This window comes from Myodes glareolus, chromosome 4, assembly GCF_982192425.1.
Source record: "Myodes glareolus chromosome 4, mMyoGla1.1, whole genome shotgun sequence".
Lineage (NCBI taxonomy): Eukaryota > Metazoa > Chordata > Mammalia > Rodentia > Cricetidae > Myodes > Myodes glareolus.
In genome coordinates, this window is record NC_142029.1 from 71734147 (window position 1) to 71751651 (window position 17505).

The 17505-nt window shown below is 38.9% G+C and overlaps 1 protein-coding gene across 4 annotated transcripts in view; it reads right to left on the reverse strand.

Annotated features, from left to right (window-relative positions):
* The window catches only part of Arhgef12 (Rho guanine nucleotide exchange factor 12), a 134127-nt gene that overhangs the window by 63169 nt on the left and 53453 nt on the right, over positions 1 to 17505 (reverse strand). For 2 of the 4 annotated variants that reach the window (XM_048417100.3, XM_087905545.1), the window contains exons 2-4: positions 12794 to 12817; positions 11690 to 11775; positions 9480 to 9536 (exon numbers count right to left, since the gene is read on the reverse strand). The exons of 1 other annotated variant lie outside the window; for it this stretch is intronic. In XM_048417100.3, the coding sequence (XP_048273057.3) occupies positions 9480 to 9536; positions 11690 to 11775; positions 12794 to 12817 (167 nt within the window). The remainder of the gene's footprint in view (positions 1 to 9479; positions 9537 to 11689; positions 11776 to 12793; positions 12818 to 17505) is intronic. One more of the 4 variants, XM_048417102.3, reaches the window with a different exon arrangement.

The window sequence follows — 17505 nt, forward strand, 5'->3', positions numbered from 1 at the left end:
GATGTGGGCTACCATGCTCCAACTACCTTTTGTTTAAACAAGGCAATTAGCTGTCAATAATGAAGAGAGAAGGAAATTGACAAAGAGCAGGGGCTTCTTATTATAGGCAGTTTCAGAAAATGAGACAACAGGAAGTCCCCAAGAAACAAATGCCTTAAAAGCTTTCTCTAAATGCCCCGACCAAAAAGTTTCTCCTGGTATCCTGGTAAAAGACAGAGTCTATAGACTCCCACTACGCCCTCTGTTTATTCCCAAAATTCATTACTGCTACACATAGACAAGTATTTGTTTTTATTCTATTACTGTTACATGTCCCAAGGGTAGGGATGTTCTACCTGCTTCAGAACCTGATGTACAGTCTACTTGGTAAAAAAGGAAATTCTTTAAAAATTGATTAAGTAATTAATAAAATTCCAAAAAGCAGAAGAGTCTCAAGATGGACAGAAGCTCAGAAGGGAAGATAAACAGCCATGGGAAAACAAAAGCGCCTACTGTGCACAGTGAACTTTATAAATATGCTTAGGACCCCAGCAGACTGCTACGGTCCGGTATGTCAGGATCCCATAGAAAGCGCCTACTGTGCACAGTGACTTTTATACACATGCGTAGAGCCCCAGCAGACTGCTAAAGGATGCTGAAGAAAGGCAAAGTTCTGCTTCCTCCCTTTTAAGTGGCTTCTGCCTAACACACTTCCTTTTTAAATTTTTGTTTGGGTTTTAGAGTTGTTTGTTTTTGGTTTTGTGTTGTTGCTGTTTTTTTTTTTACTGCTTGTTTTATTCTTTAAGATGAGATCTCACTATGCAGCACAAATGGTCTCCCACTTAAAATTCTTCAATGCTGGAATCATAGGCCTGTGCCCCCTACACCTGGCTCTTCCATTCTACACCTAAAGATTAGATAGATGGGGCTGGAGAAATGGCTCAGCGGTTAAGAGCACTGACTGCTCTTCCAGAGGACCCGGGTTCAATTCCCAGCACCCACATGGCAGCTCACAACTGTCTGAAAATCCAGTTCAAGGGGATCTGACACTTTCACACCAATGCACATAAAATGAAAGATAAATAAATCACAAAAATTTAAAAAAAAAAAGATTAGATAGATGGATGGATGGATGGATGGATGGATGGATGGATAGATAGATAGATAGATAGATAGATAGATAGATAGATAGATAGATAGATAAGGAAGAGGCGAAAGAAGAGCAGCCCACACATTCTACTTCTTTCTCTTCTGCCATTTCTTCCATATTACATCTGTACCTTTGCAGATGAGAATTTAGCTCAGTGGAAGACCACGTACTTAGCAGGCGTGAAGCCCTGGATTAGATACCCCGCACTCTCCCCACCTAAATCTCTAACTGCTAATCTGAGATGCTGGTGTTTTTTAATATGTAAGAAATGCAAAATGCAAGTAAGTCTTACCCATACAGCCAATTCAGAAGCAACTGAATCCAAATTACCAGTACTATTCTGTCCAATCCTATGTGTTATCTGCACACAATTAGATTTGTGGCAATAACAAACTGAACCTCTGATCTCCACATTCAATACCCTGGCTTGTAAAAGTGAGCATGTATGTGTGTGCAAACACACACACAAAACACACACTAATTTTTTAATGTACTATGGGGCTGAAGAGATGGCTTAGAGGTAAAGCTTGCTTGTTCAATCATGAAGAGTAAACCTTGAATCCCAGCATCCCCATCACAACCATACATAACTACAGTTTCAAGAAGACCAATTCCCTCTTCTGGCCTCTGTGGGCACCCTCACTCATGTATGCACACACTCACACAGACACAAACAAAATAAATTCAAATCTTTGAAAAAGTAATAAAAAAAATTTGGTCTGAATTTATTTTCCACAAAGGAAATTTAATAACACTCAACCATTTTTAATAAGAAAAATCATAGCCCTGAAGATTATTCACAGTAGAAAAACAACTTAAGGGCACGGTAATGAATGATCTGTCTGGTAACTCTCCAGCTGTAACAATTTAATTCCCCACCTGTCCCTAACTAATAATACCTCTACTGATAAAGTTTTCTTTATTTCCTGTCTTGATTTTGAGCTTTCACCTCAAAGCTAATCAGCTGGGATCAGGCTTATTCTCTTAATGAAGCAAAGATGCTCTACCAAATTTACACAAACATTAGCCTTTCCTAAGTTGTATTTTGTCATAATAACAAAGAACACAGTTTTCTGATATAACAATATAGACATAAAACCAAAATAAAAACTGCTTTTGGAAGCTGGGCAGTGGTGGCACACAGCTATAACCCCAGCACTAGGAAAGCAGATCTCTGTAAATTCCAGGCCAGCCTGGTCTACAAGGCGAGTTCCAAGACAGCCACAGCTACACAGAGAAATCTTATCTCAAACAAAACAAACAAACAAAAATTACTTTTTTTTTGTTTTTTGTTTCCTTGTTTTGAGACAGGTCTTGCTAGGTGGCTCAGGAGGTCGGCTTTGAACTCACTATCTGTGGTCCTCCTCTGCTGGGCTTACAAGAGCACACTGCCATGCCCATCTAAAACTGCATCTTACTCAACAGGAACTACCAATGAGAGTATTTTGAAAGTGAAAAAAAAAAACTTAATCTCTGGAATGCTTTGCAGGCGGGGGGGGGGGGGGGGAAGCAGTAAAAGGTCCGAAAATTGCTGAGAAGGTATGCTCAAATTCTACTATAAATATATTCCCGAAAGAGGGTTACAACTATAGTGCCAGATAGTAAAATTTAAAGAAACTGAAGTGTTAAACATGTAAGGCAATATGCTAAGCCTTCCATACTACATTTGCTTTAAAAAGTATACATTAGTCTTTCTTCACCTTTTATTTTATTGCATGAACAAACTTCTCTAAGTCTCACCTCTTAAGAATTAGCTGCAGGGAAGGGTGTGGAGAAAAACCATGTGCAACCTAATAAAAAACAGCTCAGTTTTAAACTGCTGCCAGACATACGTGTTTTATGAGTAAGACCTCTGATAATCCTTTGATTAAGAAGCTTCTGCCTTCTAAATGTACAAAACTGCCAACACGAGTAACCTCAAGCTCCAAGTACACTGACTTCATTCTTTCAGATCCCCACCAGAAACAAATCCCTTTTCTACATTACATTTTCTTCTCCTTTAATGTTTTTTGGAAGAGAAGAAAAGATCCAATTAAGATGAGTCTAGATTTTATTCCATCTATTCTCTCTACTAAAATACATTATCTTGATTTCAACAATGGTTCATTCAAAAACTCACTTCCAGCAAGTCAGGCATTATGGGATTTGCAACAATGAGTACAGATGTAAGCAACTCCACGCAAAGGCAAACATCAATGTTCAGAAACAACAAATGTAGCTGGGCAATCCTAGAAAAGCATTGTGAAGAAGGCAGTATTTAATTTTTAATTGATAAAATTGTGTGTTATTTTCTGTCTATAATATAATGTTCTGAAGTGTACACACACTGCAGAATGGCTAGATATAGCTAATTAATCAGAAATTTCCTTCATGTGGTTCTTATTATTCTGGTAAGAATACTTAATTCAGGGGCTGGAGAGATGACTCAGAGGGTAAGAGCATTGCCTGTTTTTCCAAAGGTCCTGAGTTCAATTCTCAGCAACCATATGGTGGCTCACAATCATCTGTATTGAGGTCTGGTGCCCTCTTCTGGCCTGCAGGTATACATAGAAGGAATGCTGTATACATAATAAATAAATAAATATTTTTAAAAAAGAATACTTAATTCACTCTTTTTACAGCTCAAGAATATAACACATCCTCCTAAGGCATGAAGGACAACTGCTATCTCAAACTTACTCCTCTTATCTAACTGCATGAAAATGAAGTATCAGAAACTGCAGAAGGAAAACTAAGCACTCAAGACAACAGGAATTGCACAGAGCAAAGCAAGAAGACCAGAACATACTCAGGGAATAAACATCTGGAAGGAGTCTGGTACTCTGATGTGACTAGAAGATTAGGGCAGAATGATAAATTGGAAACAATGTACAGCACACATTAGTATTTATCTGTACTTGCCTAGCAAGTGAATAACAATCATTATTTTAGTAATATTAATTTGACAGGTCAAAACAGACGATAGAATCAACATGAAATTGAAGTGCACAAAGTTATGAATCTAAAGCTAGACATGGTAACACAGGTCTTTAATCCCAAACACATGCACACACACACAGGATCATGGGCACAAACACAAATGTATACATACATGGGCACAAAAGAGGCAAAAACACACATGTGTACTCACACACACACACACACAGAGGAAGAGAGATACAAACACACATGCATACACATACAAAAACCTGTAGGGTTAAAGTGAGCTGCCAATCAAATACACAGACAACACAATAACAAAAGGAAAAGAATCAGATCAACGAAATGTTCCAGAGAGCAAGAAAAGGTTTTTGCACTGCTGAGTAGTTGAGAGGAGGTGTGAACGCAGACAACACTAACAGGTTCTCAAACAGGATATTTTGATTTACCTTTAAGATAGTGTTAGTTCAGAAGCCAGATTTCAAGGAAGAAGAGAAAAGAGTAAAAGAAGAGAGAGTCTGGATTCTGTATATTATTGTGTTTTCTTTAAATTTTTTGACTGTAAAGGAGCTAAGTACAGAGAGCTAAGCTAAACCAGCATATATGTTCTAAAGGTATCATGATTTGGTTCCAAATTTGGGTTTAAGGATATGTTGTTTTGAAAAAGAGGTTCTTCTTTTGTATTCACAGAAGATGAGAACATGTGGATTGCCTCCAGGCAAATATGGTTTCATAGACCACGCCCTCCTGAAAGGTTGCCGTGAACACCCTCAAAAAATTACTTCACCTAACTGCTGACTGAGATGAACCTAGCACACAGGATACACGATAAAAGACCTGATTAACAGTGCCCCCAAACAGCACAAAGAAGTATGAATAAATCTATGCCCATATTCCCAAATACTATTTATAAATATTCTTTTACATTTAAAGGGGGATATGATATAGATAGGAATAATTTGCATTGGTATAAATCTTGATTTATTGATACAAATTTAAGGTCAATTTTGTTATGTGTATATGTATTTCTGATCTTGATTAAGGTATTGTAATTGTGTAGCTCATTTAAAAATGTAATGTATAAATAAAAATACAGGTTAACAAATAATCGTCTATAATAGTCAAGTTTGTAGTCATGTTAGTTAGATTTTCTAGATGTGCATAGATATATTTTAGAAAGGCATTCTTCATATCTTTCAAAGACTACAAAATATGAGATTTAAATTGTTTTAATAACTTAGGACTTTTCATGACAATGAGACGCATCTGCTCCTGACAGCACCAGCTACTTCAAGAGGAAGATGGACATCAAAGAGGCTCCCTTATGGAGTTTGCTAGCCATTTGGGCAAGAAACTGCTCTTGCCTGGACTGCTTCACTGGACATTCAGCACCCATAGAGAGATGACTGCTAAACTTGCCTAAAGGTGAGATGATCCTTTGGGGTTCCTGCTTCCATCAATTCTAGAGTTTTGGAAGTTGCTTACAATGCACTTCCTGTTTACTTAGGCAATATTATAACTGTAATTCTTATTTGATACCAGTTCTGTTATATGTAATTTTACTATGGTAAAGTTAAAGCCTTCCTTTTTGTTTAAACAGAAAAGGAAAAATGGTGTAGGAGGTTCCTCTGTTCATGTGTTGCTTTCATTGGTTAATGAATAAAGAAACTGCTTTGCACCTGATAGGGCAAAACTTCAGTAGGTGGAGAAGACGGAACTGAATGCTGGGAAGAAAGGCAGAGTGGGAGACACCATGGATCTTCTGCCTGAGAATGGACACTGGTTAGAATCTTGCTGGTAAGCCACAGTCACGTGGCGATACACAGATTAATAGAAATGAGTTAAATTAAGATGTAAGAATTAGCCAATAGAAACTAGAGCTAATGGGCCAAGCAATGTTTAATGAATACAGTTTCTGTGTGATTATTTCGGGTGTAAGCTAGCAGGGCAGAATGTTCTTTGCAAAGCTGAAGGACAGAGAAAATAGTAAGTTGGTGTGAGCAAGAGTCAAACCAAGAGTTTTCCTTTTAAAGATATGAGAAACTTCAATGAGAGAAACACATGATATTTAAAAATTATTCTCTGAAATACACAAACCATATCCAGGCACAGGTTGATCATTCCTAATAAAAAAATTTGAATTCTATATTCCAAAAATCCGAAATATCTTGAATGCCAGCATGATATCACAGTAAAAAGCTTCACATTAACTACACATGATAAACCTCAATCGACCACTCACAATTACTAAAACTACTACCTTCAGACTATGTATATTTAGTGTGTGTGTGTGTGTATACATACATACATACACACACACACACACACACACACACACACACACACATACAGTGCATGAAATACGAGCAAAGTTTATGCCAGGATTCCGATTCCACCCCTATAAATGCACTGTATATATGAAAGTATTTCAAAATATTAAACACACCTGGTCTCAAGCAGTTCAGGTAAGGGATACTTGTGCTAACAGTTTGCTTCTAGTATAGTCTAAATGTTCATCTCCCCTCAAAACCTATGTTGCTACCCTACCTCCTAACGTGATAGTATCTGCAGGCAGGCTTTTGGAGGTAGGCAGAGAGGAGGTGATGAGGGTGAGACTCTCATGACAGAATGAGAAGAGACACCAGAATCTCAGTCTCTGTCCAGGAGGTCCACATAAAGGGAGAATAAGAAAGCAGTCATCTGCAACCTCACCAGCCTACAGCAGCTCTTATATATTAAACTTCCAGCTTCTAGAACACTCAAAAAATAAAATTTCTATTCTCTAAGCTGCACAGACTATGGTATTTTGCTATGGCAGCCGAAGTGTGTTAAGACGGCTTTTAAAAGACATCTTATAGATTCCCTCATACCACCATAGCAGTCCACAAAGTTCTTCATTACAGTATTAGACATATGCCTGAAATCCCAATTCTTAAGAAGTTGTGTTGAGCTTAAGGTCAATCTGGACTACTACTGAATTCAAGGCCAGCCAGAATCACATAGAAAGACAGTCTCACAGCAACAACATCCCAGGATGGTGGTGTAGACCTGTAAGTTCAGCACTCAAGAGGTGGTTGCAGAGATCAGGAATTGAAGGCCATATAGGGTTATATGCGCACCTATCTTCAAAAAAAAGACTACATACAATAAGAAATTGGGCATATTAAGATTACAGTTCAGAAAATATATCCATACACATGCAATGGACTCCAAAATGTACAGAAGAACAATGGAATGTTGACCAAACTACACTGGAGTTTTACAAAGTTTGCTTTCCTCTTTAAATGGGCAAAGTTAATCTAACCCTTAAAGCAGCTCTAAGAATGGCAAAGTGAGTTTGAAATTATGAGTGACATCTACACCAGGCATCCAACTAAAGAATTTGATCCCAAGAGAAGAGAATGTACACTTTCCACAGCTTGAAGTGGGCTTCTACCAAGACCCTCACTGAGCAGGACGCCCTTGGCTACTGGGGCTCTACTTAGTCATGCCCTATTTCCAGTCTTTCCATGACTCCCTAGCGCGCACTCTTCACCTAAGCTAACTGCACACACCATGTTCACAAAGAGAAGCTAGCATTCACATGCCAGCTGTCTTAATTAACTCATCCCTCTAATGTTTATTGAGGAGTCATAGTTCAATTCCTTCAACAACAATCAAAAAAGGAATTTCAAGGGTTCTCAAGGGACAAATGCACTAAGAGGTCACACCCTACTTCCTGAGCACCACTCAAAACGCTTCTGTTTCCCTGGGCAACGACGCGTCTGGACTAGTATAAACTCTTATCACTCTAAGAAAATTATTGGCAAGATATTTTCTGTCAGACTCCTAAATCATTAATCCTCATCCAACATGAACAAGCTCCTACACACACAGCAAAGACCTAGAAAACTGGTGAGCAAAGTGAACTGCAACCCTGAACAGGTTGCTGGGAAGGACCGAGACACACAGATGATGTTCGCAATCCTCAGCAAAGAAGAAGCACAGGAAGAGTCTTACTTACAATAGAAACACAGGATATTTAAAGACTACTTTAGCCGAGTGGTAGTGCACGCCTTTAATCCCAACACTCAGGAGACAGAGGCAGGTGGATCTTTCTGAGTTCAAGGTCAGTCTGGTGACAAAGCAAGACCCAGGACAGGCTCCAAAGCTAAACAGAAAAACCCTATCAAAACAAAACAAAACAAAACAAAACAAAACTTGGGAGGAAATGCAATGTGTCACAAGGCTTGGTAAACATTTCCTTTTGAACTTCACAACAGAGAAAAGTGTTATGAACATGTACCTAACATAAAGTACTAAATGCTTCAAAACCAAATACTAAGGTTTCACGGCACTAAGTGGTAACAAATGCCAGTAGGCATCAACTGCCAAATAGTCTCAAGGAAGTATGGACAATTAATTCCATACATTTTTTTCCTCATATAGGGTCAAGTAAGAAACAAATACACCTAAGTAAACATCCACCTGATAGATCTTGGCTCTGTTAGAGAAGACTTCATCTGCTTAGTCTTCCATTGAGGATTTTCAGAGTCTTGTTCCAGACAATGCCTTACGTATTCACCTTCCTTAACAACCTAACAAGGGAGTGCTGGTGAAGGCCCACCATCCCAGTGCTCAGGAAGCAGTGGCAGGAGGACACTGCAAGTCTGAGGTCAGCTGAACTACAAAGTGTGTTCCAGAGCAGCCTGGGGCTGCACAATAAAATCCTGCTCCAAAGAGCTTCAAAAAGAGAGGAAAAATCTACATGAACTTCTTAATGGTTTGTTGTATTTAGGACAGCAGGACAGAGTCTGAAAGCACTTAGATTTTCATTGTGTTCACTCATCATTCAGGTTAGACCTACTCTTTATGTTTTTAAAGGTATTTTGAAATTTTCCTATTCAGAGTAAGCTTCAGGAAAACTTTCAGAAAGAAGGAACACATGTTTTAAGCCTAAAAACTTAAAAATTTTTGCAATTAGGGATACATTTTATAAGGATGACTTTTCCAGGTGATAAAACAATTAGAAATTATAAATATAAGATAAAACGAAAACTTCAAAGAACTGCTAACACATTTAAATAATGTCAGAACTCTTCTTATAAGAAATGACTAAGTTGCTTAAATTCTACATAATTCAAAACCTGTGAATGAGACCAGAGAGGCTGGCAATAATTCAAAACCCATCCGTGCTATTGAGAGGCTCCTGACCCCATTTTCCTAAGATAAACAAGGGGGAAACAGGTAACATGGCCTATTCTCAACCTATCATGTTAGTTTCTTATCATTTTAAGCTTCCATATTACAGCCACATCAAACCCCAGGCTCCCTTTCCCTGCAGATCATGCCATGCAGAGCAGACAAGAAAGGCTGCAGTTACTAAAAACAAAATGAGACAGAATGAAGCAAGCTGCAAAAGTGCAAGGCCGCATTAGCTACATCAGCTTACCATAGATCTCGGATCTACTCTCCTCTGAACTAGACTTTGTCTTCTTGGAGGAGCTATCTGCACAAGAGCGGGAGAAAAGGAGAGATATAGAAAATATGGAGACCAATGGAAGGGGGAAACTTTATGGGGGATAAAAGAATGAGTCATGATCAAGTTAAATCGTGCAAACATGAAGTATGAACATTACAGGTGATAGAACTTAGAAGTCAGTCATGAACAGCACAGGTAATGACATATTTACAGATTATGGAAGAAAAGACAGTGAATAAAAATACAAACAAAACAACACATGAATAGTCTACACAATATCTCATCTGATAATTGTAGAGTTGGCAAAAGCACTTCAAGCTATACCCATTCAGTTCACCATGAAGTATGGTGCCTCTTAGAGAGATCTGTCTTTGGAAATGAGTGTCTCATACACAAGCATACAGAATATGTTTAACAAGACTAAAAGGATTATGGCATTTTCATGAATTGGGGAAGAAATTGTGACCATTATTAAAGACAATAACTGGCTACAGAAATAACTATAAGCCTCTGAGCCATGACCTGGAATCTGGGCATGAGAAGTGCAGAGCTTCGTGGAGATCTCTGACATGTTACTACTCTCACCACCAAAGCACCTAAACTAACTGTTAATTTCTTTACTACTACCCAAGACGTAAAGCAAATAATTCATTACTTACTTCTTAGTTTTCCCTTCTTATACAAATGCTTACAATATTTTTTCAAAATTAAGAAAACTATGCTAAACCACATGAAATATTTCAATTATTCACACAAAACATTAACACTCTATTAAATATTTGAAATTAATATTTCTAAGTAAAAAAAAAATTTTTTTTTTTTTGCTTTTTGAGACAGGGTTTCTCCGTGTGGAACTTGCTTTGTAGACCAGGATGGCATCAAATTCATAGAGAGCAGCCTGTCTCTACCTTCTGAGTACTGAGATTAGAGGCATGTGCTACCATGACTGGTAATAGTAAGAATTCTTTAAGAAACATATTTATGCATCTCAGCATAGTGTACTGTTTATCTTTTGCCACAGGAACATGCAACTAAATAATATAATATATGCTCAAATAACATACAAATTTCAAATAGAAAAATAAGCACTAAGATTACATGGAGAAAGAAAATAAAAACAGCAGAATTCAATGTTGAGTATAATATTAAGGATATTAATTATGGGTCAGGCGGTGGTGGCACACGCCTTTAATTCCAGCACTCGGGAGTCAGAGGCAGGCGGATCTCTATGAGCTTGAGGCCAGTCTGGTCTATAAGAGCTAGTTTCAGGTCAGTTAGGGCTGTTACACAGGGAAATCCTATTTCGAAAAACCAAAGGAAAAAAAAAAAAGAATATAAATTATGTTGGCTGACATGAAAATTCTAGGAAAACTCAGCATGATGGAGGATGTGAAACCAATGAGTTCAGAACACTTGAAGAAAAGGAAGGATTTCTGCTAGGCACAGTGATACATGCCTAGGGAGGCTGAAGCAGGAAGATCATAAATTTAAGGCTTGCCTGGCCTACAGAAGAAGACTCTGTCTCAAAAAACAAAAACATCACAAGTCGAGCAGTGGTGGTACATGCCTTTAGTCCCAGCAATCGAGGCAGATGAGGTGAATCTTTAAGTTGGAAGTCAGCCTAGCCTACAGAACAAGTTCCAGGACAGCCAAAGATACACAAAGAAACCCTGTCTCAAAATCAAAAACAAACAAACACAAATCAAAAAAAAAAAAAAGGTGGGTAGGAAAGATGAAATAAAGGGATTTCTATTCATTCGCTTATTCGAAATGTGGTAATTATAAATTTTTCAAGTTGCATTGCAACTACGTAATTCACAACAATAACAGCTGAGTTCTAAAAGAATGCACAAGTTCCCAGTTGTTAACATCCTTCATTTTATGACACACTAGTAGTACTTATGCCATGACTCATCTTGATTCTAAGACCTCAGTGTACCCTCAATCTCTAATCATTACACCACTATTTCTATGACCTTCATGATTCCTACAATGATGCTTCCCCTGTGGCATCTACAACGCTGAGTTCAAAATGCATTCATTCCTGTTGATTGCAGCAATATTATACAACTGCAGGGCATGACCGAGGGGTAGAAACAACCACACCTGAGTGCTTCAATTTAATTAAGTTGCATGATTTGGAATTTCACTATTCTTTGGAAAAACAAGAGTATTTTTACCTGTGGGGTCAAAATCATGGGATGTACTGCGTTCAACTTTCTGTTTCTTATCTGTTGGTGACTCTCGATTCAAAATACTTCCATGCCTAAGTTAAAACAATCAAAATATTTACTGTAAAATAAAGCATAATAATAAAACTTCATGTAAAAACTACACAAATGCATTTTTATGGTGTGTGTGTTTATTTGCACATGTGTATGCAGGTACCCATGAAAGTCAGAAGACAGTATGAGGTCTCTTGCAATCGGTATTTGGCCAATGTGGGTGATAAAGAGCAAAATCTGATCCTCTACAAGAGCAGCAAGCCCCCTTAAACCACAGAACCATCTTCTCGGCCCCAAACAAACAAAAAAACTAGGAACTAAGTTTGTCTTATAATAGCATAGGTTTCTATATTTTTTCAAAGATCTTTAAAATTCCACCTATGCCATATATACTACACAATCTATTTTCTTGATTATGAAAGGTCCTCAAGTAGTAGCAGTATTTATCATAATTTTATTCTTAAGAATAACAGCCTACAGTTTACTGATTTTTACAGTTCCTTTTAACAATCAGAAAACAGTGCCTCAAAGAATTCAGCAGTCCTGAGCTCAATTCCCAGCAACTACATGATGGCTCACAGTGTATGCAACAGCCACACGCACAAACAAATCTGAGTCTTTTCAGTATTTTTCCCATTATTATCTTAAAATACTTAAAACTAAATCAGTGCCAAAGTTCATTAAAGGAAGCAACAGGCACTCTAGTGACAACACATACCCAAACTAGCGATCCATTTTCACCTCCCCGAGCAACTCACAATTCAAAACAGTCACAGGCTTTAAAATTAAATTTCTTCATAGGGAGTGACCTTAAAGTGTCAATTTGAATAAACTTTTAAAATGCTTATATTAAAAACATTGAAAATATTATCAAAACAAGGCTGTGTTCCAGAAAAAATATGCAACACCTGTTGTATTTGAAATCTGTGAAGCATTATGAAAGTTTGTACTACTTAAATCTACACTCTCAAAAACCACAAAAATCCCCATCATTTCAAAGGAATGCTTCTAATTAAAGTCTAACTCCAACTTCCGTATAAAAGTAACAGAACAACTTACCTTATAGGTTTTTTGAGGGGAAACCTGAAACAAAGGGAAAACAAGAACAAATATTCGTCATTAATTTACCTCGTAAAGATCCCATTATTACAGCTACTGACTGCACTACGGCATTACAATCTTATACTAACTTTCCCAAAGCAAGACAACAATGGGGTCAGAGGTCCCGCTCTGTTTTTCAACCTGTTCTTTCAATCTCATTCTCATTTATTTTTAGCTTTTATAACAGAAATTTGGGGGTAAAATACCTTTGGATATTATTAGCTACTAAAAAATATGTTCCTCAAGTAGAAAACAAAAGGATAAGTTTGGCTTTGCTTTGTTCTTCTGGGTTCTGAAGCTCAAAGAACCAAGCGTTTCCCCCTGGTTGTCTTTTTTTTAAGAAATATTATAGCTAGGCATGGCAGCACAAGCCTTCAGCTTGGGAGGCAGAGTCAAGGCAGTTCCAAATACAAAGCTAGTGTGGACCACATAACAAGTCCTGGGCTAGCCTAGGCTACAGAGTAAGACACTGTCTTTAGAAGAGGGAGTGGGTTGATGTTTCTGTTTGGTTGATTTCTTTGGGGATGAGAGAGTTGAGACAGAGTCTCCTTACATAACCCAGGCTGTTCTCAAACCCATGATTCTTCTGCTATAGCCTCTATCATGTTGGGGATAAGAGGCCTATATACTATACCCATAACCAGAGAGGCAAACTGGCAGAGAAGAACTGTCAGCTGAGTGCCTGCTAAGGATAACACCTACACTCTATCAACCAAAGGAAATGCTTTGGTTCTTGGTGCTTCAGAACCACACAACAAAACAAAGCAAAACTTATGCTTTGTTTTCTACTATCAACCGTAGCCACTGCCTAGAGGACTATAAAGAGTCCAAGCAATGATACTTACTGTCTGGACCTGCAGCATCCAGAGACACTGGCAAAGAATTCTAGAATTTCCCAGACAGCATGATCATTAACAAGTTTTCAGGGCTATTTTCTCTCACAAGAAAATGGGGAAGAACAAAGAGGACAGAAAGGATGGAGAAGCAGAAGAAAAGAAACAGGGCAACACCCACCTCACCATCCACTCACAAGTACAAAGAAAGACTCACACCTTTTAAAACCACATCATTTTCTCTAAGTATCAAATTCTATTTTAAAGCAAAGATGGTGGTCCTGTATTATTTTAGAACATGGGTTGAGCAAACCATGACAGCAAGCCAGCAAGCGGCACTCCAGCATGGCCTCTGCATCAGCTTCCGCCTCCCTGCCACTTGAGTTCCCACCCGGACTATCCTCAGAGATGAGCTGTGATGGAAAACTGAAGTTGAAACAACCCTTTCCTCTCCAAGTTGTCTGTGGTAATGATGTGCTTCATCACAGCAATAGAAACCCTAAGACAATGGGTTTAGCTCATCAAGTACCAAGAGTCACAGGGGAAGAAACCTTTATTCCTAAAATCTTAGGAGATGAAAAAGCAGCTCATTTACACACACTTTCAAATCACAAAGCATTAAGAGATCTCCACTCCTCTGGTGAGGAACTTAGCTTGCACTTACCACATGAATACCTACCCAGACATTTAAACTGCACCATCACTATATAAGCTCAAAAGACAGACTTGACCAAAACACCCAGGAAAGGAACACAGGGAGCCGGGAAATTATACGCTTAGTTCCTATGTGCTTAAGATGTTTGCAATTTCCTGAAATTAAACTAATATTCATCTACCTATATCCTATGGAGAAATAAAAGCCTCATACACTTTGTAGGTAAAATGTTCATGGCATAAAGACTGTATAGATACCATGTTTTATACTAACATTTTTAAAATTATAACAGAAACACATTATGGATAAGATTTTTGCTTACATACCCTTCAATTTAGCTATACCATAGCTTATTAAGTATATTTTTGTAAATACATGAAAGTTAAGAGGCTATATGAATATAAAAGAAATTACCATTACAATTAAATGTGGGGGGGGGTGCATGCACACAATTGTATGTGGTGGCCTGTGCACAGAGTTCAGAGAAGGACACCAGGTGTCCTGCTCTATGACTCTCTGCCTTATTCCTTTGAGACAGGGTCTTTCATGGCACCCAGAGCTAGGCTGGCAGCCACCAAGCCCCCGAATTCTTTGGGATAATGCTCTTGTACACTGTAAAGATTTGCCACTCGTATTGGTTTATTAAAACACTGATTGGGCAGTAGCCAGGCAGAGTGGCCACACTAGAAGAATTCTGGGAAGAGAAAAAGAGAAAAGGCAGAGATACAGTTACCAGTCAGAATACAGAGAAAGCAAGATGAGATGCCTTAATGAGAAAAGGTACCAAGTCAGGTGGCTAAACACAAATAAGAATTATAGGTTAATTCAAGTTGTAAAAGAAAGTTAGTAATAAGTCTGAGCAATAGGCTGAACGGTTTTAAATTAATATAAGCCTCTCTGTGTTTATTTAGGACTGAAGTGTTGTGGGATCAGGCAGGACAGAACTTTCATCTAGAGCCCAATAATATTACTATCTCTGTCCCCCACCAAATCCAAAGCTAGGGATAAAGGCATTCTGGCTGTTCATTGGATCTTGATTGCTAGGATTTGAACTCAGAGCACTCTTAACATTGAGCCATCACTTCAGCTCAATTACAATTTTACAAATGCACTTCCCAAGTTCATAGAAAGCATCTTATTAACTTCTTCTAAGGAAAATATTTTTCATTAAATACAATTATTAAAAATACATATAATCACCATCACTCCCCCCACTCCCCCACACACTACCACCTGAGGCAGGTGGGAAAGCTGGCCCTGAAATCACAAGAGCAGGAGACCTGTCCCTGTCCCCCACCAGCTGAAACACGAGGTGCAGAGCAGGCCCTGCACTTATGTGGGCAGCACAAAAGAACCAACCCCATTAGCAGAGGTCTGGGTGAGCCAGCCCTGAAGTTGTGAGCATGGGAGAACAGTCATAGGCAGGTGAGAGAGCTGGCCCTGAGGTCATAAGAGCAGGAGAGCTGTCCCTGCCCCATCATCAACTGCAGCACTAGGAGTGAGTGGCCCCTACACCAAGCCTGGGCAACACAGTAGAGCTGGCCCTGAAGGTACAGGTATGGGAGAACGGATTCTGAAGACATGAAAACAGAAGAACTGGCCTGCCCCCCGCTCATTGCAGCAAGGGGTGAACTAGCCAGGGCAATGCAGGAGAGCATAACCTGTTGGTGAGGACAAGGGGGAGCTGGTGGACTGATCAACCCTGCAACTACCCAGACCCAGATCCCAGGGTTATGGGTTGGCCCACCCCATCTGTGATCTGCAGGAGCATGTGAAGGGACCGGTCCTGCAGACACGAAGCTGCAGGATCTCCACAACACAGGGCAACAGCAGGATAACCAAGAGGAGTTCCCAGTAAAAGCTCAGCATCAATTGCGCAGCAGAAACCAGAGGCCTCAAACCATTGGTAAATGACTCTTTGCAATTAACACTTGCAAGTAAATATATATGGACAAAAGGGTTTACTGCGTGACTCACAGCATCACACTACAGCTTCTGAGAAGAGACTGGTTTTTCCTTCTCTTTTTCTTTTTTCTTTTTTTTTCCTCTTCAATTCTTTTTATTTTATTTAGGGGGGTTGCAAGAGCAGAGGGTGGATATTAAGGGACACAGAAATGAATGGGATCAAGATACTTTATTTGAAAGACACAAAGAGCAAATAAAAAGAAAGTTAAAAAAGAAATCTATATATAAAGGAAACACTAAAAGAAATGGTTGGTTTTGTACCAAAGAGATTTGTTTTTGAATCTAGCATCAAATGTTAACAAGTTCTCAGACAGAATTAACTACTGTGTCACAAAACTATATTTTTTTTCTGTGAAATCTAAATGTCCCAAACTTTCAAACTATCATACAGGGGAAGTCCTCTAGTTGTATGGAGAAAGGTGAAAAAATTAGCATCGTACATGCCATCATACTTATTCCTACAAAGTTGTTTCTGCTTTAGTTTCTTCATGAGGGATAGGGACAGTGTGTGTGTGTGTGTGTGTGTGTGTGTGTGTGTGTGTGTGTGTGCGCGCGCACACACACACACACACACTTATTCACACATCCAAAGTTGGCTTTGGCTATCTTAATCACTCTCCATTTTATTCACTGAGACAGAGTCTCTCACTAAACCCAGAGCTCCCCAGTTCCAGCTAATCTAGCTAGCTGACGGGCTTGGCTGGGGGATCCTGTCTCTCTCTGTCTTTGGAAAGCAGGTTTTACAGGTGACTGCTATTACCTGGCTTTTAATTTTATTCTGGCAACCAGAGTTCCAGTTCTTCTACTCACACCAGTTATTTCCCCAGATGTATTTAGTTTTGTTTACTTCAACAGAGGAATTATAACTGGAGGAAAGGAACTTAAAAACACAAAGTATACTAGAAGATGCTGTCATCAGTAATAATGGCCCATGCCACAGCACAGAATTGGAAGTATCAGGGAAAGGTGTTTTAACAATTTCAGTACTCCTTTTGCAGCAGCCCAGAACTGCAAACTGCTTCTTGACAAAACTTAGTTCACCACCAGGCAAGTCTCAAGCCTCTTATCAACACTGGGGTGGCTGAGGCAGAAGGATTTATTAAACTTACTCTTACAACACTGGAGCGGCTGAGGCAGAAGGATTTACTGCCAGCCTGGACTACTACACAGCGAGTTCTTGGCCAACATAGGGTACAAAAAACAAAATGCATTTGAAA